The sequence below is a fragment of the Scyliorhinus torazame genome, chromosome 1, assembly GCF_047496885.1.
Source record: "Scyliorhinus torazame isolate Kashiwa2021f chromosome 1, sScyTor2.1, whole genome shotgun sequence".
In the NCBI taxonomy this organism is placed as follows: Eukaryota; Metazoa; Chordata; class Chondrichthyes; order Carcharhiniformes; family Scyliorhinidae; genus Scyliorhinus; species Scyliorhinus torazame.
Genome location: NC_092707.1, coordinates 376,959,719 through 376,987,035, shown reverse-complemented (window position 1 = coordinate 376,987,035; position 27,317 = coordinate 376,959,719). Strand labels below are relative to the sequence as shown.

At 46.4% G+C, this 27,317-nt stretch overlaps 1 protein-coding gene across 1 annotated transcript in view; it reads left to right on the top strand.

Annotated features, from left to right (window-relative positions):
• Positions 1-10,715: 10,715 nt before the first annotated feature.
• The window catches only part of qpct (glutaminyl-peptide cyclotransferase), a 40,292-nt gene continuing 23,690 nt past the window's right edge, over positions 10,716-27,317 (top strand). The window contains exons 1-3 of the mRNA XM_072511834.1: positions 10,716-10,921; positions 16,042-16,188; positions 24,640-24,921. Of these exons, the coding sequence (XP_072367935.1) occupies positions 10,805-10,921; positions 16,042-16,188; positions 24,640-24,921 (546 nt within the window). The 5' untranslated portion in view covers positions 10,716-10,804. The remainder of the gene's footprint in view (positions 10,922-16,041; positions 16,189-24,639; positions 24,922-27,317) is intronic.

The window sequence follows — 27,317 nt, the reverse complement described above, 5'->3', positions numbered from 1 at the left end:
GGGCGGGAATCGCGTTGCGCCGGTCGGTGGCTGCTGGCAATTCTCCGGGCCGCGATGAGCTCAGTAGCCGCCTGTAAATTACAACAGATATTTGCCGGCGGGACCTGGCTGCGCGAGCGACCTCCGGGGTCCTCGGGGGGGGGGCGCAGGGGGATCTGGCCCCGGGGGGTGCCCCCACGGTGGCCAGGCCCGCGATCGGGGCCCACCAAACCGCGGGCGGGCCTGTGCCGTGGGGGCACTCTATTGTTCTGCGTCGGCCACTATGGTCCTCCATGATGGCCGACGCGGAGATGAACCCCCCCTGCGCATGCGCTGGGATGACACCAGCACACGCTGGTGCTCCCACGCATGCGGCAACTTGCGCCGGCCGGCAGAGGCCCTTCGCCGCCGGTTGGCATGGTGCCAAGACCCTTCCCCGCTGGCCGGCACGGCGCAAACCACTGCGGGGCCAGCCTAGCCCCTGAAGGTGCGGAGGATTCCGCACCTTTGGGGTGGCCCTTCGTCGGAGTGGTTCACGCCACACCTCGGTGCCGGGACCCCCCGCCCCGCCGGGTAGGGGAGAATCCCGCCCCTGATGTTTAAATATCGGGTGCAGTTCTCCCAAAAAATGATAAGTGTCATTTTGGGTGGGTTTTGCGGGGTGATCCAGATCTGCATTCATCCACACTTAGTCATTTATTTGGAGCTTGAGGAGTTTCTCACTGAAAAATCCCACAGTTAGAATTTTTTTTCTGGAGTGGGGAATTGAAGACTGGCTCTTCAGAGGTCAAGGCGCCATTTTTATAGGATGTCCAGATCTCAAAGTGAGGCTGAGATTCCCCACACCCTCGGACATCGCAATCTCCCGCAGACATGGGCGACACCCCTAACCCTCGACTCCGGAGAGACAACCTCCTCCCCATCACTAAAATTCTGCCCTTCATCCCCCGACTGTTCACCCCCCCCTTTCATGGGCGGCCCTTCGTCGGAGTGGTTCACTTGGAAGTGCAGGGTCGGATTAGGACAAGTCAGCATGGATTTAGTAAGGGGAGGTCGTGCCTGACAAACCTGTTAGAGTTCTTTGAAGAGATAACAAATAGGTTAGACCAAGGAGAGCCAATGGATGTTATCTATCTTGACTTCCAAAAGGCCTTTGATAAGGTGCCTCACGGGAGACTGCTGAGTAAAATAAGGGCCCATGGTATTCGAGGCAAGGTACTAACATGGATTGACGATTGGCTGTCAGGCAGAAGGCAAAGAGTTGGGATAAAAGGTTATTTTTCGGAATGGCAACTGGTGACGAGTGGTGTCCCGCAGGGTTCAGTGTTGGGGCCACAGCTGTTCTCTTTATATATTAACGATCTAGATGACGGGACTGGGGGCATTCTGGCTAAGTTTGCCGATGATACAAAGATAGGTGGAGGGGCAGGTAGTATGGAGGAGGTGGGGAGGCTGCATGAAAGATTTAGACAGTTTAGGAGAGTGGTCCAAGAAATGGCTGATGAAATTCAACGTGGGCAAGTGCGAGGTCTTGCACTTTGGAAAAAAGAATAGAGGCATGGACTATTTTCTAAACGGTGACAAAATTCATAATGCTGAAGTGCAAAGGGACTTGGGAGTCCTAGTCCAGGATTCTCTAAAGGTAAACTTGCAGGTTGAGTTCGTAATTAAGAAAGCAAATGCAATGTTATCATTTATCTCAAGAGGCTTGGAATATAAAAGCAGGGATGTACTTCTGAAGCTTTATAAAGCATTAGTTAGGCCCCATTTAGAATACTGTGAGCAATTTTGGGGCCCCACACCTCAGGAAGGACATACTGGCACTGGTCCAGCGGAGATTCACACAGATGATCCCAGGAATGGTAGGCCTAACATACGATGAATGTCTGAGGATCCTGGGATTATATTCATTGGAGTTTAGGAGGTTGAGGGGTGATCTAATAGAAACTTACAAGATAATGAATGGCTTAGATAGGGTGGATGTAGGGAAGTTGTTTCCATTAGCAGGGGAGACTAGGACCCGGGAGCACAGCCTTAGAATAAAAGGGAGTCACTTTAGAACAGAGATGAGGAGAAATTTCTTCAGCCAGAGAGTGGTGGGTCTGTGGAATTCATTGCCACAGAGGGTGGTGGAGGCCGGGACGTTGAGTGTCTTTAAGACAGAAGTTGATAAATTCTTGATTTTTCGAGGAATTAAAGGCTATGGAGAGAGAGCGGGTAAATGGAGTTGAAATCAGCCATGATTGAATGGTGGAGTGGACTCGATGGGCCGAATGGCCTTCCTTCCGCTCCTATGTCTTATCGTCTTATGGTCTTATGGCATGACCCCCTTCAGGCCCCGCCCCTTGTCACTCTGACAAGACCAACCTGGTATCCAGGCACTGCCCCCAGCAGGGTGACAACGTCAACCTGGCAACCCTGCAAAGACCTCTGAGACCCCCTAAGCGTGGCCATCATGCCTGGTTTCCAATCCTGGAGACTAGGAATAATTCACACTGGTGAGAGGCCTCGCCAGTGGGGCCGATGAATACCAGGAGCCGGGGGACTTGGGCCTCAAACAGGCTGCGCCTATTTGACAAGCCTGGTGACTCATTTAAATATGCTTATCTGGGTCACGCCGAGCAAGGGCATGATTCAGATTGCATTAGGCAGAGTGGTCAAGTGCATGGGCGCAGATCGGCTCAGAACCCGTTTTTGACCTCTCCCACCATGGAATCGGCATAATGGGATTGGCACTGGGCGTAATGCGGTGGGAATATCAGGCCCATCATGTTTTGATGTTTGAATTAGACATTTATAGAAGTTTGTAACCTTTAATGAAAAACATTTATGAAGAAATTTTTTTAAACAATACAAATTGATACTATGTTAACATTTCAGCTGCAATACGACATTTCATTTAATAACTACTTTGACTTTTCCAAATTTCATGCAATAAAATATTTTTTTTAACTTTAACATAATGATCAATAATTTTTTTAACTTTAGCACAACGGTTCTTTGTCTTTTTGTAAATAGGACAAGGAGGGAGGGGAAGAGAGGGGGGAGGGGAGAGGGAGGGGAGGGATGGAGGGAGGGGGAGAGGGAAGGGAGGGATGGAGGGAGGATTCAATGTCCAAAAGCAGCAGCTGCCAGGCAATCTCGAACTGCCCTTGCGTCACCTTGTCAACTCAAGTCTTTGTGTGATGTAGGACTTGGCGTCTTGATTTTTCCTATGAACATTTTACAGCGTTCCTTTTTGGATCAAGTCCATCACCTTCCCCATCACTAGATCAATTCTTGTATATCTGTAAACAGGTGCATTATCCACGAGAGAGAAATACAGGATGTTGACAAACTGTTCTTCTGGTTCATGTTTGACTTGTAATTGCAATCGTGATAAAGCATCAACTTCTGCAACCTGCTCTGACTTGCGTTATTGATATCGTAAGTATGTGTGACAATATCAATGGCCATCTTTGCAATCTACGAGCTGCCAAAGAAGCTACCCTATACAGCCCAAAGATTGTTGCCAAGGACTGATAAGTCGTCAAAAGAGTGAAATGAAATAAAGGGAATGGTGTAAGCTTCTTATGCTGAAAATGATGTGCGAATTGACTGCACCAATCCCACAGGGTGAGGCATTGCAAGCAAGTTGCAACTTCAGCTTGGGATTATCATGAACCAACAGCTCTGATTTCTGTAAAGCTTTTTTCACTTCATTATACGCATGTTCACATTCTTCTGACCGATGCCATGAGTATTTGCCACATAGTAAAATGTGTAAAGGCTTCAATCGTGTTGCAAAATTTAATACAAATAATAATTGATCAATCCTAAAAACGACCTTAATTGTTTCATATTTTGAGCACACGGTGCTTCAAAGATTGCTGACATTTTCTTCAGCTCCTTGTGTAAACCATCTTTGTCAATGATATGGCCTATGTAATTTATGGATGACTTGAAAAAGTAGCATCATTCCCTTTTAACCATCCCATTGGCAGATGGCGGGAACGGAGAATCCCACCCATGATACTCTCTGGCGGGATTGGGTTTTGGAATCTTCCCCCCCTCGCCACTCCTGTGGAGTAGGGAGAATCGTGGGAGCCGACGGACCTCATTTTAATACATTGCCATGACATTAGCGAGCACTCTCTTGGACTTCGCCTTACGGAATCTGGGGCCGGTGTGATATCATGCCGGTATCATTTACGCCAGCCGGCATGAGGCAGTCGAGGGGATCCCTCTCGGGGCGCAGAGGCAAGTGTAGCCCCAGGGGGGAAGGGAGGGGTAGTGGGACATGCCTGGGCAGTGCTGGCACAGTTGGCATTGTCAGGTTGGCACAGCCAGGTTGGCACCATGCTCCCTTCCTTTTTTTTAGAAGAGGCTCAAGATTCCATGAGAAATTTCAATCTGTTTTTCTCGCCAGGACTGACACCGCCATCTTTCGGTAAGATTCTGCCCACAGAATTGTTATGGTGCAGGAGGCCATCTGGCCCATTGTGTTTGCACCAACTCTCCAAATGAGCATCATGTCTTAATGCCATTCCTTTGCCTTTACCCTGTACCCTGCACCTTGTCTCTATTCAAGTAATCAATTAATGCCCTCTTGAATGTCTCGATTGAAACTGCCTCCACCACATTTCCAGCCAGTGCATTCCATAGAACCGTGAACTACAGTGCCGGAGGAGACCATTCAGCCCATTGAGTCTGCACTGAAACTGAAGGAAAATCCTACACAGGCCCACTCCTCTGCCCTATCCCCATAACCCCACCTAACCTGCACATCTTTGGACTGCGGGAGAAACCGGAGCACCTGGAGGAAACTCATGCAGACATGGGGAGAACGTGCAAATTACACATAGACAGTCAGCAGGACTCAAACCAATTGCTGTGTGAAAAAGAATTTTCTCAAATCACATTTGATCTTTTGCAAAACTCTTTAAATCTGTGCCCTCTCATTCTTGATCCATTTACAAGCGGGAGTTCTTTCTCCATATCTACTCCGTCCAGCCCCTCATGATTTTGAACATCTCCATCAAATCTCCTTTTAGCCTCCTTTCCAAGGGGAACCTCTCCAATCTATCCTCATAACTGAAGTTTCTCATCCCTGGAACCATCCCTGTAAACCTCTTCTGCACTCTCTCAAATGCATTCACCTTCTTCCTACTGTGTGGCACCCAGTACTGCGCACAATATTCCAGCTGAAGTCTTGTATAATTTTAGCATATCCTCCTTGCCCTTGTACTCCATGGCCCTATAAATGAAGTGCAGAATATTATATTCTTTATTAACTTCTCTCTCCACCTGTCCTGCCACCTTCAATTAAGTATTCACATTTCCACTCAAGTCCCTTTACTCCTGCACCCCTTTGAGATATTTACTCCTTACTTTATATCGTTTTTGATGTTCTTCCTACCAAAATGCATCACCTCACACTTCTATGCATTGAACTTCATCTGCCACCTATTTGCCCACTGCACCAACTTGTCTGTCCTTTTGAAGTTCTACACTGTCCTCTTCACAGTTTACAATACTTCCAAGTTTAGTGTCATCTGCAAAATTTTAAATTGTCCCCTGCACACAAAGATCCAGGTAATTAATGTATATCAGGAAAAGCCAGGATCCCAAAATTGGCCCCCGGGATACACCACTACAAACCTTCCTCCAGCCTGAAAAATATCCATTCACCATTGCTCTCTGCTTCCTATTATTCAGCCTGTCCGTACCCACATAACTAATGTCCCTTTTAGCCTATGAGCTAACCTTTCTCACAAGTATGTTGTATGGCACTGTATCGAATGCCTTCTGAAAGTTTATTTATGCCACATCAATAGCATTACCCTCTTCGACCCTGTCTGTTACCTCCTCAGAAAACTCCAGCAGGTTAGTTTTAACATGATTTCCCCGTTAGAAATCCATGCTGACTCTTCCTAAGGAACCCACATTTTCCATGTGACTACTAATTCTATCCTGAATAATTGTTCCTAGAAACTTGCTTACCACTGATGTTACAATGATTGGCCTGTAATTGCTGGGGCTATCCTTACAATCTTTTTTGAACAAGGGCATAACATTTACAGTTCTCCAGTCCTTATCGATTCTGAAGCCTCGCACTGACAGAGTTTCCTCATCTGTCCTGGGTAGCATCTACCTCCTTGGTAAAGACGGATGCAAAGGATTAATTTAATACCTCTGTGATGCCCCAGCATTCATGGTCCCTAATTTTTAGTCCCTAATCCCTACTCCTCCTTTCACAACCTTTTTACTATTTATATGCCAAGAGAATACTTTGGCATTCCCCTTTATGTTGGCTGCCAGACGTGTCTTGTAATCCCTCTTTGCTTTTCTGATATGCTTTTTGAGCTCCCGTCTAAATGTTCTGTGTTCTTCTTGGGTCTCAACTGTATTTTCTAGCTGACATCTGTCATAAGCAGGCTCTTTCTTCCGAATGTTAATTTCTATCTCCTTATTCATCTAGGGAGCTCTGGATTTGTTTTTTTAAAAAGTCATTCATGGGATGCGGGCGTGGCTGGCTAGGCCAGCATTTATTCCCATCCCTCGTTGCCCTTCAGAAGGTGGTGGTGAGCTGCTTTCTTGCATTGCTTCAGTCCCTGAGGTGTAGGTACGCCCACAGTGCTGTTAGGAAGAGAACTCCAGGATTTTGACCCAGCGACAGTGGAGGAACTGCGATATTTTTCCAAGGCAAGATGGTGAATGACTTGGAGGGGAACCTCCAGTTGCTGGTGTTCCCACGCATCTGCTGCCCTTGTCCTTCTGCCCTACCTTTCGCTTTTAAGAGAAAAAGCCCAGTGTTCCCTACAGTTTTTCCCTACAACCTTTTGTTCCAGTGTAACCAGTCCAGCTCCGTCCTTGAAGTTTGCTCTCCCCCAGTTAATTATTTTTACTCTAGATTGCCTATTATCCTTTTCTTTTATCATCCTAAACCTTATGATACAATGATCACTGTCTCAAAAATGTTCCCCCACTGACACTCGATCTACTTGGCCCAGCTCATTTTCAAGAACCACGTCTAAAATATATCCTTTCTTGCTGGGCTGAACACAATTTAGTGACTTGTTCCCCTCTCCGCCCTTTAAACTACAACTGTCCAAGTCTAGATTTGTGTAATTATAGCCCCTGATTATAACCATTCTATAATGTTTACATCTCTGTCTGTTTACATTCGGCAAAGGCAGCTCAGTTGCTTATCCAAACTCGTAAAATGTCCTTCCAACGAGCTGGCTCCTTGTCAACACAAATGAATAAAATATACCCTCAGAAGAACAAAAGCAGTGAGCCCTATAAGTACATCAAAATTGGCTGGTCAAATATTCCATGAGCAAAGTCCTTGGAGTGCAAAATTGCTTTTGCAGTTTTCACAATACACATATGGTTTCTATCACATATCATCTGAAAAAGTAATTTACTCTAAACATTGTGAGGATAAGAGAGGGGTGGAGCAAAAGCAGCATTCCTTAAAGGGACAGCAACTTCATTATAGTAATGTCACGGTCATTTGTTTTTAATAGGGGATTAAGAAGTCGGAATAATAGCCTGTATACTATTTGGGGAGCAGGAGTGTGTAGTGGTAAGTATTTGACTGGTAATCCAGAAGCTTGCACTAATAATTCTTAATGCATTATAATAAAATTGAGTTCAAACCCCACCATGGCAGTCTGAGAATCTTTAGCTTTTTAAAATTTGGAAATAAATAGCTGGTGTGGTAAGGTAACTGCGAGGCTGTTGGTCTGACTAATATCTTTCAGGAAAGGAAGCTTGTTCTCCTTACATAGTCTGTCCTCTGTAACTCCAGTTTTACATTCTGTGGTTGACTTTTAACTATCCTCTGAAGTGGACTAGAGAGCCATTCAATTCCTTACCCAAGGGCTCAAGCTGGAAGTTCATAACCCATTCTCTGGGCAACGAGGGATGAGAATCTGGCCTTACGTTCCATGGATATGAAAAAAGAATCTTGGTCACAAAAACACTGTACGTAAATGAGTTGATGATGCTTTCCATATCATTACATTGTGTGCAGGCGAACAAATACAAGAGATTGCCAATCACTCCTTCACAAACATGTTTTTTTCCACTTCACATTATTTTGATAGTTGACAACAAAGTGTCATCTTAATTCTGCAAAGTGACAGCTGGAAGGGTTTAATTTAAATGTAGAATTGTGCTGCGTTTCAGAACATGTGAAATACCTTGAGATGGGGCAACACAGATGAAAAAGTCCAACATTATTAAAAATAGTATCAAATCTGATTTTCAGAATTTTGCTATTTGTGGGAATAATTAGATTCCTTGCCTTACCATGTGTTGATTTGAAATGTTATATTATCAATCGTGGATTTTAGCCCTGAAGCTCTGCCAAGATCCTACCTCAACTCCGGAAACCAACTTGCTGATTCCAAGATTTTCCTCTATGTTTCAGGGAGCATTTCACTGGCGACCTCAGTCAAGAACAGGCATACACAGAATGAGGCATACACAGAATGAGGCATACCAACTTCCACAAGGATATATGTAAGCCCAACAAGTAAGCTCCAAATGGTCTGGATCCCTGAAGAACCCTTCTGCTCAGATGTGTTTACTGTGGTGCTTCCACCCTCTTGACCCATTCACTTGAGATGCCCTCCCATTGACCCCACAAACATCAGTAGAGCCTGCACTCGAAGGCACCATCAGGTGTGATTCCAGCATTATTACTGGATTTTGATCCAAACAACTTCAGGCCTGAGTGTTGGGCGTCTTAGAACATACAGTGCAGAAGGAGGCCATTTAGCCCATCGAGTCTGCACCGACCCACTTAAGCCCTCACTTCCACCCTATCCCTGTATCCCAATAACCCCTCCTAACCTTTTTTTTTGGACACTAAGGGCAATTTAGCATGGCCTATCCACCTAATCTGCATGTTTTTGGACTATGGGAGGAAACCAGAGCATCCGGAGGAAACCCACGCAGACACGCCCACTGAATTAGGCTCAACTGAAAGTTTTGCCACTGCCTGTTGGCTCTGATTGTCAATTAGGCTAACATGAATAAGGTACTTGGGCGTACTACTTAAGGGTTATCATCATCCATGAAACAATACCCACTGAGGGAGTCAGTATCTTGATGAGGACATGTTGTTAAATTGGAGTGCGAGTTAATTTTTGAATCAGAGCAACGGTCACTTATTATTAAACATACAATAATAAAAGTGTTTATTGTATTGCAATTGCACCTTGATTTGGATGTATTATTTTATTCCAGAGCCGACCATCCGATCAGCTGCCTCTGCTGCAGCCCTCCCTTCCACTAGCCCACCAGGCTAAATCTCCCCTAGAGCTCCCCTGCTCTCCTGAAAATCGCATCTTTCTCTAGTTTTTCCACTCATGCACCCTCCAAGCCCATCTTGTCCATGAGACACACATTCTGTTTTCTCGACCCTATTCCCAATAAACTGCCGACCACCTAACTCTCCATGTGAGCCACTATTTTTAATTGTTCTTCTTCTGCAGGTGTTCATAGAATCATAGAATTTACAGTGCAGAAGGAGGCCATTTGGCCCATTGAGTCTGCACCGGCTCTTGGAACGAGCACCCTACCCAAGCCCATGCCTCCACCATATTCCTGTAACCCAGTAACCCCAACTAACACTTTTGGACACTAAGGGCAATTTATCATGGCCAATCCACCTAACCTGCACATCTTTGGACTGTGGGAGGAAACACACGCAGACACGGGGAGAATGTGCAGACTCCATACAGACAGCAATCCAAGCCAGTAATCGAACCTGGGACCCTGGAGCTGTGAAGCAACTGTGCTAACCACTGTGATACCACGCTGTCCCTCTCTCATTTCAATATGCCATTATCACCTCATTCCTCAAAAGAAAATAACCCTTGATGCTCCCCCACCCCCAAAGTCCGTGCAAACTTCTGCCTGTTCTCCAACCTCTCTTTCCTCTCCAAAGTCCTTAAAGGTGTTGCAACCTTCAAAATCAGTTTCCTGGATCTCCATGCTTGAGTCCTTCCAAACTGATTTCCAGCCAATATTTTCATCTCCCTCCAAGGTCTCGTCCACCTCCCTTTTTCTGTAATCCCTTCCAGCTCAACAGCCCTCCAAGATATCTGCATTCATCTAATTCTGGCCTCTTGAGTATCCCTAATTTAAATCGCTCCACCATTGTTGGACACACCTTCAGTTGCATTGAATTCAAGGTCAGTCATTTCCTCCCTACAGCTCTCTGCTTGTATTTCCTCTTGCTTTCAACCTTTACAACTCTACTTAAAATCTACCTCTATCTCCCTTTGTGGCTCGGTGTCATACATTGTTTTATAATTCTGCTGTGAATAACATAGGGATGCTTTATTATGTTAAAAGCGCTAGGTATTATTTTTATTATTGTTGTTTTAGAGACAATCCTTCAGAATCTTTTAGCGATCTCTGTGAGACCAAAAACTAAATGCGAATGTTTGTTATTTGGCTTTGGTGTGCTGGCATTTATTTTTGCGAAAATCTGTCTGGTTTTGCTGGAGTCAATTGTTTTCCCAGTAGAGGCAGAAACAGCTTGAAATGTCCAAGATATCTTTATGCTCAATTTGGATTGGTTACATTTTTAAAAAAACATGCAAGACAGATAAGCCAATGATCACAGTACATCTCGGTGAAGATAATCTCTTACTCATTCCTTATTTGCCAATCAAAGGAAGTCTGGAATGACGTAAATAAAAAAAGAAAGGCTTTTAAGTGCTCTGTGGACTCTGATTAGAATCACAAGATTGCACATTAGTCTGTGACGAGAGAGAGGGAGAGAGAGCAAGACAAAAGTGTGTGCTTGTTGCAACAGCTAGAGATGGCTAGTAACAAGAGCTTGATTTACTCTCTTTTTGTGGTTTTATTTCGTTTGACAACAATCTTCTGCCAAACCCAGGGGCATGAACAATTTAAGGTACCATGGACAGAAGAAAAGGTAGGTTTTTAGACTAAAGACTGAGGTCTCATTGTGGTGCGAATGTGCAGACAGAGGTTGTAGTTTGAAATTTTAAAATGGAGAAAAACAGAGGAGTTTTATGGCGAGGTTCTGTCACCCTGCGGCCTTTCATTGGAAGGTCACAAGGCATAACTTCACTCAAATAATCACCCACTATATTTTAGAAAGGGAAGGGAGAAGGTTTTGAATAAAACCCAATTACCCTGTCTTGTTTACCTGTCAGCAATTTGGCATTGCATGCAAGATTGAAATTAATGTAAAACCCCCAATATTAACTTGGGGTGTAATTGTGACTGCAGGGCTAAGGCAGACATGAAACTCTGGACATTTTAAACCCCTTGTTACAGCAAGGACACCCACTTGAACCAGAGGGAATCATGACTTGGTTAGCAGATGGGAGTAGGGCGGCGGTGATAAGAGGCAGCGGCAGTCAGGGATCAAAGTGTGCAGTACAAGGGAAGTGGTGAGGGGAATAGGAAGGAAGGCCTGAGCAAGGGAGGACTAAGATCTGCCTTCAGCGGTCTGGAGGAGCATTCCGGCTTTTCCTGGCCTACAAGGAAATATCAAATATTTCAAGATTCAAATTTATGGCCATGATTCTGCTAGGTTTCACTGGCAGGTCTGGTACTGATTGGAAATGGCATCAGAGTTTGACAGATGTAATTGAACCACAACTTTTAAATGTTAATAATATTCTCATCTGCCCGCTGCAAACTGCGCAAAGCTCCTGAAATGCTAGTAAACTGGAGGTGGAAACAAACACTTAGGAACATCCTTTTTTGGGGGGATGTTTATAAATTGTTTACATTTGAGAACTAAAGCACTGTTTAAGTTATTTTGGTAAAATCTATAACCAATATAGGAATCAAAATAACAAAATTTGTGATGCGATTAAAAGACTTCATGCCAAGGGCAGTTTTGCATTTTTTGGCATCAGTCTCGGGCTCTGGATGACTTCCAAGAATGCCACATTTCTCATTGGGTTCAAATCTTTCTCTATCCTTGAGGTTGTAGGTAGCATATTTTATCATTAAACCCAATTGCTGCTATGATAAAAATGTTTCTACATGTCTGAGCCATCACGATTGTCACATTGACATGGTTTGAACGAGGAGCATATTGGTCCATAATTTGCTCTGGCAAGGCATCATAGACAGTGACTGCCCTGAGTTAGGCTTGCCCTTGCATGCTTCTATTTTTACATTTTTGCTTGACAAGTGGCAAGTGGGAGCCGATATAATCACAGCAAAACAAACACAGCATCTGGAACAACTGTTTATCTCTTTAACCAATCAGATTGAGGGATTGCGAAATTGACAGCACACCTGACAATGGGCAAATTCACTGTAAAATCAGGTACAGAAAGAAAATAGAAGAAAAAAGAGATTGGATTAAGAAAGAGAAAATAGACCAGAAAAGAAGTAAAATAAATGTTTTTTTTTAAATCTTCAACAATTTAGGGCAGCACAGTGGTTAGCACTGCTGCCTCACAGCTCCAGGGTCCCAGGTTCAATTCCGGCCTCGGGTGACTGTCTGTGTGGAGTTTGCACTTTCTCCCCGTGTCTGCGTGGGTTTCCTCCGGTTGCTCCGGTTTCCTCCCACAGTCCAAAGATGTGTAGGTTAGGTGGATTGGCCACGTTAAATTGCCCCTTAGTTAGGTCGGGTTACTGGGTTACGGGAATAGGGTGGAAGCCTGTGCTTAAGTGGGGTGCTCTTTCCAAGGGCGGGTTGCAAACTTGATGGGCCGAATGGCCTCTTTCTGCACTGTAATAAAAACTCTATGAATTAAAACGAAGAATTACATTTAACTGTCCAAGCATAAACAGACAAGCAGGGGAAGTTTAGCAACAAGTTCCTTCATGATTTTCTGAAGAGGTTGCCTCTATTCTGTGATGCTTCTGTGTAAGGCTTCTATAATATTCTACCCTGTGTAAGCAGGCACTCATTATCAGAAACAAAACAGCCTTATTACATCCCAATGTGAATCATTTATATTGAATGGATGTCAGCATCAGCAATTATATCCTGCTGGGATCATCAGGACACTATTTCCAGCAGTCATTAGTTGGTTCTTTCTGTTGGTTCTTGTTCAAAGCAGTGGTAACGCTATGAGCAAGGCCGGCCATGATTAAACCAGTTCCCTTTTATTGTAGAATCTCTTCGCTTGAAGCTACTACATGTCTGAGCCATCACGATTGTCAAATTGACATGGTTTGAACGTGGAGCATATTGGTCCATAATTTGCTCTGGCAAGGCATCAAAACCAGTGACTGCCCTGAGTTAGGCTTGCCCTTGCATGTATCAATTTTTAAACTTTTGCTTGACAAGTGGCAAGTGGGAGCCGATATAATCACAGCAAAATAAACAGAGCATCTGGAATTGAATGAATGAGGAAAACAACTGTTTATCTCTTTAACCAATCGGATTCAGAAATTGACAGCAAGCACTGAGATGGAAACATTGGGGCTCTGAAATCAGACCTGTGAACATCATGCAGTGAATTACCCTGCACCGGTTGTACACAGTTTATTTAAAATGTGACCGTTGGTTTCACTATCTGGCTGCAAAATTATAGAAACCCTACAGTGCAGAAGGAGGCCATTCGGCCCATTTGGTGAAAATGGAAAATGAAATTGGTCTGCCCTGAACCTCCAAAAGAGCAACTTCCCAAGACCCAACCCCTCACCCTATCCCCGCAACCCCACCGAGGGCAATTTAACATAGCCAATCCACCTAACCTGTACATCTTTAGATTGTGGGAGGAAACATGGAGCACCTGGAAGAAACCCATGGAGACATGGGAAGTTTGTGCAAACTCCACACAGTCACTCGAGATCTGAATTGAACCCAGAACCTTGGCGTTGTGAGGCAGCGGTGCTAACCACTGTGTCATTGTATCACCAATCTTCCCCAGAGTCTCAGGAAGGTCCTTACTAGACTTAGTTTGAAAAGCACTTGCTCTCATCTACCTCATTCATTTGTGGTCATGTGATGAGGGGGTTGTAAGCTACCCTGTCTATGTTGTTGCCAGCAATTGGCATTTGTCACAATAAGACCATAGGAGCAGAATTAGGCCAATCAGCCCATCGAGTCTGCTCCGCCATTCAATCATGGCTGATATTTTTCTCATCCCCATTCTCCTGCCTTCTCCCCATAACCCCTGATCTCCTTACTGATCAAAAACCTATCTATTTCTGTTTTAAAGACACTCAGTGATTTGGCCTCCACAGCCTTCTGTGGCAAAGAGTTCCACAGATTCACCACCCTCTGGCTAAAGAAATTCCTCCTCATCTCTGTTTAAAGGATCGTCCCTTTAGTCTGAAATTGTGTCCTCTGGTTCTAGTTTTTCCTACAAATGGAAACATTCCCTCCATGTCCACTCTATCCAGGCCACGCAGTATCCTGTAAGTTTCAATAAGATCCCCCCCCTCATCTTTCTAAACTCCAACGAGTACAGACCCAGAGTCCTCAACCGTTCCTCATATGACAAGCTCTTCATTCCAGGGATCATTCTTGTGTACCTCCTCTGGACCCTTTCCAAGACCAGCACATCCTTCCTTAGATACGGGGCCCAAAACTGTTCACAATGCTCCAAATGGGGTCTGACCAGAGCCTTATATAGCCTCAGAAGTCCATCCCTGGTCTTGTATTCCAGCCCTCTCGCCATGATTGCTGACATTGTATTTGCCTTCCTAACTGCCGACTGAACCTGCACCTTAAGAGGATCGTGAACAAGGACTCCCAAGTCTCTTTGTGCTTCTGATTTCCGAAGTAGCTTCCCATTTAGCAAATACCTGCCTCCATTTCTCATTCCAAAGTGCATAACCTCACACTTTACACCATTGTATTTCATCTGCCACTTCTTTGCCCACTCTCCTAGCCTGTCCAAGTCCTTCTGAAGTCCGCCTGCTTCCTCAATACTACCTGCCCCTCTACAGATCTTTGAATCATTTGCAAACTTAGCAACCGTGCCTTCAGATCCTTCCTCCAGATTATTAATGTATATTGTGAAAAGTTGTGGTCCCAGCACCGACCCCTGATGTACACCACTAGTCACCGGCTGCCATCCTGAAAAAGACCCCTTTATCCCCACTCTTTGCCTTCTGCCAGTCAGCCAATCCTCTATCCATGCCAGGATCTTACCCTGAACACCATGGGCTCTTAACTTATTTAACAGTCTCCTATGCGGCACCTTGTCAAAGGCCTTCTGGAAATCTAAATAAATAACGTCCGCTGGTTATCCGTTGTCTAACTTCCTTGTTACTTCCTCAAAGAACTCTAACAGATTTGTCAGACCTGACCTCCCCTTGACGAAGCCGTGCTGACTCAGTCCTATTTTACCATGCACTTCCAAGTACTCCGCGATCTCATCTTTAATGATGGACTCTAAAATCATACCAATGACCAAAGTTAGGCTAACCGACCTATAATTTCCCGTCTTCTGCCTCACTCCCTTAAACAGTGGCGTTACATTAGCCACTTTCCAGTCCTCTGGGACCCTTCCTGCCTCTGATTCCTGAAAGAGCACCACCAATGCCTCCACCAGTGGCACTACAACTTCTAGAGGAACAGTTAAACAACTTCTTCAAATAATTTTCTGCTCACTTCGCTTTTTTTACATTTTGGCAGTACTTTCAAAATTGGGTGTGGCAGAATCACCATAAGTACAAAGGAGCCGTAAAATAATCAGTTCTTGTAGAGGAGGTTAAATGGAACTTATAGTATCTCAAATCAAAGAATAAAACAAAATTAAATGTCAGATTTTCTGATACTGCTGTTTTTTATATTGTATGAAACAGTACTTTTAATTTCTTCAAGTCACTTTGGCTAAACAACTGCCCTTCTGACAATTATTGGGTTGATTTTTCTGTAGTAATATGCAAAGTGTGTCTTGGGCAGTATTCTACTTTTCGATTCGACTGATAATTTCAGCAGAGCAATCAATTTAAGAGACAGTTTAGCTTACATTGTGCTTTTGGCAATTTAAAAAATGTATTTGAAATGTTAATAGTCCTGAGACTCCGCTAAAGGCTGTAAACTGCTGAGGATAGCATTCATTTTTAATTTTCTTCTTCTCTCAATGACTTTAAAATCACCAGCTGCTCCATAAGCCCAAGTACCTGACTGCGACGGACACCCGGAATGCTACATCACAGACCAACATTTCTATAATGTGGTACAATGATTTGAGACCAATGCTAAGGGAGAGATATCCAGGCTCGATTGGAAATGCAGCAGTGCGCCAGGTGAGTACAAATAGTCCATTAAGGTTTCATTTATCTTGGAAGCTTATTTTTGCTTGCTTCAAATATTCCCTTGAGCACGGTCAGATTGAAAGGTGATCTGATTTGAGGTGTTCTCTGGAGGGCGGCACGGTAACGCAGTGGCTAGCGCTGCTGCCTCATGGAGCTGAGGACCCAGGTTCGATCCCAGCCCCAGGTCACTGTCCAGGTGGAGTTTGCACATTCTCCCCCTGTCTGTGTGGGTCTCACCCCCACAACTCAAAGATGTGCAGGGAAGGTGGATTGACCACGCTAAATTGCTTCTTAATTGGAAACAATAATTGGATACTCTAAATTTACTTTTAAAAACTATTTCCTCTGGTGGGGCAATCAAGAATGAGGGAATAATCATAAATTTAGAGCCAGGCCATTAGAAGAGAAATCAAGAGGCACTGTTTCACACAAAGAGTAATTGAAATCTAGAGCTCACACCCTCAGAAAGCTCTGGATGCTGCAGCAATTGGTGGTTTCAAGACTGACACTGATATTATTATTGGATAAGGCAATGGAGCTAAGGTGGGAAAATTTAGTTAATTTACAGATCACCCATTATCTGAAAATCGCTATTGTCACAAGTAGTAGGCTTCAAATGAAGTTACTGTGAAATGCCACTAGTCACCACATTCCAGCGCCTGTACGGGGAGGCTGGTACGGGAATTGAACCGTGCTGCTGGCCTGCCTTGGTCTGCTTTCAAAGCCAGCGATTTCTATTTGAATGGTGGAGTAGCTTCAAAGAGATGAATGGCCTTCTCCTGGTCCTATGTTTCTTTGAGCACACCGAGCACTGGTGCTGCAATAGGCAAGACAGGGGCAAGATCATAGTTGCAGATGTACGAACGAACTTACAGTCTATTAATTGATCAATGTCTCAACATGGTGCAATTATTTCTGTACTTTTCATTCAGACACTAGGAAGGGTTAATTTGGATCTGTAAATATAGCATGATTTAAATCTGATTGTTCAATGGAGTAATGCATGTTCCAACTAGAATACAAAGAAAATTACAGCACAGGAACAGACCCTTCAGCCCTTAAAGCCTACACCCACCATGTTGTCCGTCTGAACCAAAACCCCTACCCTTCCGGGGATCATATCCCTCGAAAGAACAATAATCCCTCTAAAGACAATTTAGTAAAGAGCAAATAGTTAGGGAAGATCTTAATAATGTGATTCCAATAATAAATGATTTTCCCTGTTAGTCACCTAGAGCTACATTTTGATACTGGGCACCTTGAGCAGACTGCAGTAAAAAATGGTCCTTGTCCAGCCTGACTCTGTTTACCAATTGGCATGTAGTAGTACCAGAAGCAATACTCCCACAACGATGCCTGTTAGTCTGGCTGATCTGATGGAAGGGTTAGAAGTGTGTAACTACATTAACCAAAAATGTTTAAAAAATAATATTAATTAATAATAAGTCTACTTCATGTGATTATATATATATATATATATTTTTTTAAATATGTTTATTCAAAGTTTTTCCAACAAAAATTTTCAACCAATTAAAGCCCCCCCCCGTAAAAGAAAAGAGAAAGAGAAAAGAACAGAACATAAACGTATCAATCAAACATACTACAGAACTTATACAATGGGTTTCTCCCGCACATAATAACCCTCCCATATGCTTTTTTTACAAGTACCCCTAGGGAAAACCCCCTCTCCCGCCCGCCCAAATACCCCCCCCCCCCCCCCCGAAAGAACCCCCCCCCCTCCGCCCCGCCCCCCCTCCCCCCCCTCCCTCCCTGGGTTGCTGCAGCTGTTGACCAACCACATTCTAACGCTCCGCGAGATAGTCTAGGAACGGTTGCCACCGCCTGATGAACCCCTGCGCAGACCCTCTCAAGGCAAACTTTATCCTCTCCAGCTTAATGAACCCTGCCATGTCATTTATCCAGGCTTCCACACTAGGGGGCTTCACGTCCTTCCACATGAGCAAGATACTCCGCCGGGCTACCAGGGACGCAAAGGCCAGAATACCGGCCTCTTTCGCCGCCTGCACTCCCGGCTCGTCAGTTACCCCAAATAATGCCAGCCCCCAACTTGGCTTGACCTGGGCTTTCACCACCTTGGACATAGTCTTCGCGAAACCCCTCCAGAACCCATCTAGTGCCGGGCACGACCAGAACATGTGGGCGTGATTCGCCGGGCTTCCCGAGCACCTCCCACATCTGTCCTCCATCCCAAAGAACCTACCCAGCCTCGCCCCTGTCATATACGCTCTGTGAATGACCTTAAACTATGAGGATGCCAGGATGAACCTGGCACATGAGGAAGAGGAATTAACCCTACTCAGGGCATCAACCCACATACCCTCTTCAATCTCCTCCCCCAACTCCTCCTCCCACTTGCCCTTCAACTCCTCTACCGAAGCCTCCCCCTCTTCTTTCATCTCCTGATATATCGCCGAAACCTTGCCTTCTCCAACCCATACACTCAAAATCACCCTGTCCTGAATCCCCTGTGTCGGGAGCAACGTGAATCCCCTCACCTGCCACCTCACAAACGCCCTCACTTGCATATACCTGAACGCATTTCCCGGGGGAAACCCAAACTTCTCCTCCAGCGCCCCTAGGCACACAAATGTCCCGTCTCTCAACAGGTCGCCCATCCTTCTGATCCCTGCCTGATGCCAGCTCCGAAACCCCCCGTCCATCCCTCCTGGGACGAACCGATGGTTCTCCCGGATCGGGGACCACACCGAGGCTCCCATCTCACCCCTATGTCGTCTCCACTGCCCCAGATCTTTAGCGTTGCCACCACCACCGGACTCGTGGTGTACCTTGTCGGCGAGAGCGGCAGCGGTGCCGTCACCAGCGCCCTCAGGCTCGTTCCTTTGCAGGACGCCACCTCCAACCTCTTCCATGCCACCCCCTCTCCCTCTATTACCCACTTACGGATCATCGCCATGTTGGCTGCCCAATAATAGTCACCCAGATTAGGCAACGCCAGCCCTCCCCTGTCCCTACTACGCTCCAGAAACCCCCTCCTTACCCTCGGGGTCTTGTTTGCCCACACAAAACCCATGATGCTCCTACCTACCCGCTTTAAAAAGGCCTTGGTAATCATAATAGGAAGGCACTGGAACACAAAAAGAAACCTCGGGAGGACCATCATTTTAATCGACTGTACCCTGCCCGCTAACGAGAGTGGCAACACATCCCATCTTTTGAAGTCCTCCTCCATCTGCTCCACCAGCCGCGTCAAATTAAGTTTGTGTAGGGCCCCCCAGCTCCTAGCTACCTGGATCACCAAGTACCGAAAGCTCCTTTCCGCCCTCCTCAACGGTAGGTCGTCTATCCCTCTTCCCTGGTCCCCTGGATGCACCACAAAGAGCTCACTTTTCCCTACATTGAGCTTATTGCCCAAGAAGTCCCCAAACTCCCTTAAGATCCGCATGACCTCCACCATCCCCTCCACTGGATCTGCCACGTACAGCAACAGGTCGTCCGCATACAGCGACACCCGATGCTCCTCTCCCCCTCGGACCGCCCCCCTCCATTTCCTGGAGTCCCTTAATGCCATGGCCAAAGGCTCAATTGCTAATGCAAACAACAGGGGGGACAGGGAACTAGGGGAGGAGATAGAGGAGGGTATGTGGGCTGATGCCCTAAGCAGGGTAAATTCCTCTTCCTCATGCGCCAGGCTTAGCCTGATTCAATTTAAGGTGCTACATAGAGCACACATAACGGGAGCAAGATTGAGCAGGTTCTTTGGAGTGGAGGACAAATGTGGGAGGTGTGGCGGGAGCCCGGCAAACCACGCACATATGTTTTGGGCATGCCCGGCACTGGAAGGGTATTGGAAGGGAGTGACGGGAGTGATTTCGCGGGTGGTGAAGGCCCGGGTCAAACCAGGCTGGGGGTTAGCTCTATTTGGAGTTGCGGAAGAGCCGGGAGTGCAGGAGGCGAAAGAGGCCGACGTTGTGGCCTTTGCGTCCCTAGTAGCCCGGCGCAGGATCCTACTCATGTGGAAGGAGGCGAAACCCCCCGGACTGGAGGCCTGGGTAAATGATATGGCGGGGTTCATTAAACTGGAGCAGATAAAGTTTGCCCTGAGAGGATCGGCTCAAGGGTTCACCAGGCGGTGGCAGCCATTTCTCGACTACCTAGGGGAACGTTAGAGGGAAGACAGATGACCAGCAGCAGCAACCCAGGGGGAGTGGGGGGGGGGGGGGGAGGGGGGGTTTAGTTTAGGTCAAAGATAAAGGGGTTTTGTTACTTGTGTATTGTTTAAAATTTCTGTATTGTTATTGTTGCGTTTGCTTTGTAAGAGGGGAAAAATTGTTGTTTGGGGAAAAAAATTTCAATAAAACATTTATAAAAAAAAAAAAAAAAAAAAAAAAAAAAACAGGGGGGACAGGGGCACCCCTGCCTCGTCCCTCGATACAGCCGAAAATACTCCGACCTCCGCCGATTCGTAACCACACTCGCTACCGGGGCTCTATATTGGAGCTTAACCCACCTGATAAACCCCTTCCCAAACCCAAACCTCCGCAACACTTCCCAGAGATACTCCCACTCCACCCGGTCAAAGGCCTTCTGCGCGTCCATAGCTGCCACTATCTCCGCCTCTCCCTCCGCCGAGGGCATCATAATCACATTGAGGAGCCTCCGCACATTGGTGTTTAGCTGCCTGCCCTTTACAAATCCCGTCTGGTCCTCATGAATCACCCCCGGGACACAGTCCTCAATTCTCGTAGCCAGCACTTTTGCCAGCAACTTAGCATCCACATTGAGGAGCGAGATCGGTCTATACGACCCACATTGCAGTGGGTCCTTGTCCCGCTTCAGGATCAGAGACATCAGTGCCCCGGACATTGTCGGGGGCAGGGTCCCCCCCTCCCTTGCCTCATTGAAAGTCCTCACTAGCAACGGGGCTAACAGGTCCGCATACTTCCTGTAAAACTCAACCGGGAACCCATCTGGCCCCGGGGCCTTCCCCGCCTGCATGCTCCCCAGTCCTTTAACCAGCTCCTCCAACCCAATTGGCGCCCCCAAACCAGCCACCTCCTGCTCCTCCACCCTCGGGAACCTCAGTTGATCTAGAAATCGTCGCATCCCCTCTTCCCCCGTTGGGGGCTGAGATCTGTACAGCTCCTCATAAAAGTCCTTAAATGCCTCATTTACTTTCACCGCAATCCGCACCGTAGTTCCCCTGCTATCCTTAACTCTACCTATCTCCCTCGCTGCCATCCTCTTACAGAGCTGATGTGCCAGCATCCGGCTCGCCTTCTCCCCATACTCGTACGTCGCCCCTTGTGCTTTCCTCCACTGTGCCTCTGCCTTCCCTGTGGTCAACAGGTCGAATTCCGTCTGGAGACTTTGCCGCTCCCTAAGTAGTCCCTCCTCGGGGGCCTCTGCATATCTCCTGTCTACCCTTAGGATCTCCCGCACTAACCTCTCCCTTTCCCTGCCCTCTCTCTTCTCCCTGTGAGCCCTGGTGGAGATGAACTCTCCCCTGACCATCGCCTTCAGCGCCTCCCATACTACCCCCACCTGCACCTCCCCGTTGTTGTTGGCCTCCAAATACCTTTCAATGCACCCCCGCACCCTCCCGCACACCTCCTCATCCGCCAGTAATTCCACATCCAGACGCCACAACGGGCGCTGGTCCCTCTCCTCTCCTAACTCCAGCTCCACCCAGTGCAGGGCGTGGTCTGAGATAGCTATGGCCGAGTACTCCGTTCCCTCCACTTTCGGGATCAGCGCCCTACTCAAAACAAAAAAATCTACATGTGATATTTCAAAGCATACCAGGGGCTGGATTCTCCGCCCCCGATGCCAAAATCGTGTTCGGCGATGGAGCGGAGAATCCGTTTTGGCGCTGCTCCTGATTTTAAATTCTCCGCCCCCTGAAAATCGGCGTACGCCACGCTCGAGTATCCACCGCCTCAGGCCATTGCCTGATGCCCACTCCATCCCCGACCGGCTGAATACCTGACGGCGTGGGACTCTCATGGTCCCAGTTGTACGGGAACCTTGTGAGGTGGCTGCGGACTCCGTTCCGGGGCCGCCACAGTCGGTGGAGGGCCGATCGGCGGGCAGGGCCTTCATTCAGAGCTGGGGGCAATGCAGGCGGGTGGTCCGAGGCGCACGAGCCGTCGATGCGGGGCACTACTTTGCCGGCCCAGGGCCGCGGGCTGAGTCCGCCATGGAGCACGGCGCTGCCGCTGCAGGCCACTGCCGTGAGCATGCGTGGCATCTGGCCCGGAAATGCCGGGGGCCATATCGGCAGCGAGAGCTGCGAGCTCTACGACGGCTCCCTGCTAGCCCCCAGCAAAACGGAGTATTTGTGGCCTTTTGATGCCAGTTCTCCTGGCATAAAAGACCACCGGTTTTATAACGGCGTGGGGACTTGGTCTCCAAAATTGAGAATCCAGCCCCATATCTTTACAATGACTTAAATCCCTCTCTTGTGGATTCATTGAGGCAAACCTAGCATAAAGCAAGATAGTTGTAGTTGTTGGAGGCCAATTCTTCCAATCCCAGAACACATTAATGACCTTCCTTCCATCATAAGGGGATGTTTGTTGATGATTGGACAATGTTCAGGGTCATTCGTGACTCCTCAGATACTGAAGCTGTCTATATCCATATGCAGCAAGACCTGGACAATTTTCAGGCTTTGGCTGATAAGTGGCAAATTACAGATATGCCACAAGTGTCAGGCAATGGCTATTTACAACAAGAGAGAATCTAAGCATCTCCCAATGACATTCAATAACATTAGCATCACTGAACCCAACAGTATCAAAATCCTGGAGCTTACCATTGACCACAAACTTCAGTGAACCTGCCAAATAAATACTTAGCACTGCTACCTCACAGCGCCAGGGACCTGGGTTCAATTTCAACCTTGGCTGACTGTCTGTATGAGTTTGGACATATTCCCCGTGTGTGCATGGGTTTCCTCGGCATGCTCTGGTTTCCTCCCACAGTCCAAAGATGTCCCGGTTAGGTGGATTGGCCATGCTAAATTGCCCCTTAGGGTGTGGTTGTAGGAAAAGGGCGGGAGATTGGACCTAGGTGGGGTGATCTTTCGAAGGGTCGATGCAGACTCAATGGGCCAATTTGGCCTCCTTCTGCACTGCAGGGATTCTAAGAGCAGGCCAGTGGGGGGGGGGGGGGGGGGGGGGGGCATTCTGTGACAAGTAATTCACCTCCTGTCTCCGCACAGGCTGTCCACATCTACAATGGACAAGTCAGGAGTGTGATGGAATATTTCATTTGTCTGGATGAGTGCGGTTGCAGCATTACCCAAAACGCACTGCACCATTCAGGACAACGCAGCCCATTTGATTGACAATCCATCCATCACCTTAAATATTCACTTATTCCACCACAGTGACAGCTGTGTGCAATGTATACAAGATGCACTGCAGCAACTCACCAAGGATCCTTCGACAGCACCTTCCAAATCTGTGACCTCTATCACCTAGTAAAGGCACAGGGCTGAAGATGCACGGGAACACCACAACCCGCAAGTTCCCTCCAAGCCACACACCATTCTGAGTTGGAAATATATCGCAATTTCTTGACTGTTGCTGGATCAAAATCTCTTCTTAATAGCACCATAGGTGTACCTGCACCAAATAGACTGTATCAGTTTAGAAGATAGTCTGAAGTACAGTTAGGGTCCAGAAATAAATGCTGGCCATGCCAGATAACGACCACATCTCAAGAACAAATGTAAAAAAATGTCTCCCAGTCCATGAATTGAAGTGAGAGAAGGTAACATTTTCCTGAGCCATAATTGCAAAGGGCAGCTGACCGAGGCATGAAAAGGGGACAAATAAAATCTCCCCTTTCAATTTTGTTACCAGTCTCTGCATTTAGGTTGACACCTTGATAATGCTGAACACAAGAATTCATGTCTGATGGAATGAACCAATCTACCGTGGGGCCAGGGCAGCACGGTAGCATTGTGGATAGCACAATTGCTTCACAGCTCCAGGGTCCCAGGTTCGATTCCCGGCTTGGGTCACTGGCTGCGTGGAGTCTGCACGTTCTCCCCGTGTGTGCGTGGGTTTCCTCCGGGTGCTCCGGTTTCCTCCCACAGTCCAAAGATGTGCGGGTTAGGTGGATTGGCCATGCTAAATTGCCCTTAGTGTCCAAAATTGCCCTTAGTGTTGGGTGGGGTTACTGGGTTATGGGGATAGGGTGGAGGTGTGGACCTTGGGTAGGGTGCTCTTTCCAAGAGCCGGTGCAGACTCCATGGGCCAAATGGCCTCCTTCTGCACTGTAAATTCTATGAACTCTATAATTGCTTGCCCTGAACATTCACTATCTTGCTTAGTGCCTCTATTAAGAAAGACAGCCAATAGAAATTCCAGATTAAGATGCCCTTTAACCTGCTACTTATTTCTTTAGCTTATGTGAGAGTTGACCCTTGTTAAAATTGTTTTTCCTCCATAGCACATCATAAGTCGGTTCGGTGAACTCAAGGCTGGCTGGGTAACTGAAGAGGACACTTTCCAGGATGCGATACCCTATGGAACAGTCACGTTTTCCAATATCATCAGTACACTGAATCCTTCAGCTAAACGAAGGCTGGTGCTGGCTTGTCACCATGACTCAAAATACTATAACGAGTGGTGGTATAGTAGAGTGTACGTGGGCGCCACTGATTCTGCTGTATCATGTGCTATGTTGCTGGAACTGGCTCGTGCACTGGACAATCTGCTCCTTCAGTTGAAGGTACTCCTTTATATATGGTACATTACAACACAGGCATTGTGAATAATGACTCAGGAAAAATATCACAGAAAACTCTCGGTTATTTAACATCTTACAGTTGTATCAAGTCACTTGTATCAACAGATTGTTAAAATCTCAATTTAAACATTAGTAAATGATGTAGTTTAACATTTTAACAAAAAGGTTAATTTTGACCCATTTAAATCAAAATTATTAATCTTTTTTACTACATGTTCTCATGAAGGATGATATAGTTACACTTCAAGCTTCACTCTGGTGCTGCTTGGCAGAAACTTGTACCCTCCCCTGTGGTGAGTTTGATGGGGACATTTAATTGGGAGAGTAGGGAGTGGATAGGGAGTCTATGGTGGGAAGACCTGTGGATGGCTTCCTGTCCCACAGCCAATGGCCTCTTTAGGGGATAATCCCATTGCCCCTCAGTGGCAGGCATGTTTGTTTGTGGGCCCCTGGGGCAGGGGTGGGAGCAAATCCCTCAGTCAAAGGCATTCAGTTCCTGATCGAGGGACCAGGCATTGGAAAGGGAGGACCCACTAAAATCAATCCCCCTGTCCTTACTACCAAGCCCCTTCATTACCCCTCCCCTGCAACCTGCACCCCATGGCCACGTCGTTCCTCACCTTTGCCTAGGTCCCTCATCTATCCAAGGTCTTGGTGGATGTAGTACTGGCAACAGTCACCACCTCCTCAGTGGCACTGCTGAACACAAAAGAACTCTTGGGAGGAAATCCTCTGCCACTGAGGTCCTTGATCCCAGGGGAAGGCCTACCAATAGCCTGTCAGGTGAGTGTGCTACAATATGCGGTGGACCCTCTTGAAAGGAGGCGATGTGAGGGTCTTGCCACCTCTCCAGCTGAGCAGCTGAGACCCCCATTTCCTCTGCAAGATTTTGCCATGAAGTTGACAGAAGTTGCAGAAGGCCTTGCTGCTGATTAATTCAGATACTGTAAAAGGGGGAGATTTCATATGAATTTAATCTTCCTGTGGTACTCCCCAGATGTGCCTTTTTGGAATTTACATGACAACCTGTTAACATCATGGCCTGCCAAGACAAGATTATAAATTAGGTATATTAGAGCCCATAGTTAATAGAATAATATCTGTAAAATGTATCATTAGTCATAAAAGTATATGTTGTAATTTTAGCCAGCTATGAATCCTTTGCAGGAACTATGCAATAACAAATATATGATATACAAATGTAAATAATTGAACTAAAATCAGAACATGATTAATTGATTTACTTTATGAGGTATAATCGGGACAAATCTGCAATGATAAGGACATTGTAGAATCTGCATGGCTCAGTGGTAGCATTTTCGACTCTCCGAGATCGTGGGGCTTGTCCATTTTGGGGTTTCAGAAAATAACTTTGGCTGACGCTTCCGTGTTCCACTGCTGGAGTTGCTATTTTTCAGACGAGATGTTATATGATGGCCTTCTCTGCTCAAAAAGATGTAGGTGATTCCATTATACTATTTGAAATTGAGTTCTCCTGCTACACCACCAACAGTAATCCTTCAACCAATACCTCTTAATCAGCTTATTTGGTTATTTTTCCCACTGCAATTTTGGGATCTTGTTTTTCACAAAATTAGAATTTGCTTCACGACATGTATGCAGCAAGATCTGGACAAACCTCAGGTTTGGGATGCTAAAGTAGCAAGTACCATTTGCGTTGCATCAAGTAATAATCTCCAATAAAAGAGTATTACCAATTCTGAATTCCCCATCATTGACATTATGGGGGGGGGGGGGGGGGGGGGGGGGGTGGGTGGGGGTCACCATTGTCCAAAAACTCAACTGGAACAACCGCATAAATGCTTAGCTATCAGGGCACTACAAGCTGGATGTTTTGTAACTCACTTCCTAAATCCTGGAAGCCTCAATTCACCACCTAGAAGGAACAAATTATAAAATATATTGGAATACTAAACACTTCCCTGGATAGATTTCACTGTAACAAAATTCAAGAAGCTCAACATCAACCAAATCAAAGGGATTTGCTTGACTGGCAATCTTGGCAAACTTTTAAAAAATGACTCCTTCTACTATGGGCATACTGTGGCTGCAATTTGTACTATGTACATGATGTATCACAAGTCGCCAAAGGTCTTCAGCAGCACAGATAAAATCTGTGATCTCCACCACCTAGAATGGTACATATGAGCACTATTATATTCAAAATCAGCTGCAAGACATGTGCCATCCTAACAGACATATATGGCCTTTCCTTCATTGCCAATGTTTTTTCCCCCCTTTCTTGGATTGTGGACGTCACTGGCAAGGACAAAATTTGTTGCCATCCCTAATTGCCCTTGGCTTGCAAGGCAATTTCAGAGAGCAATTAAGAGTGAACCACATTGTTATCGGTCTGG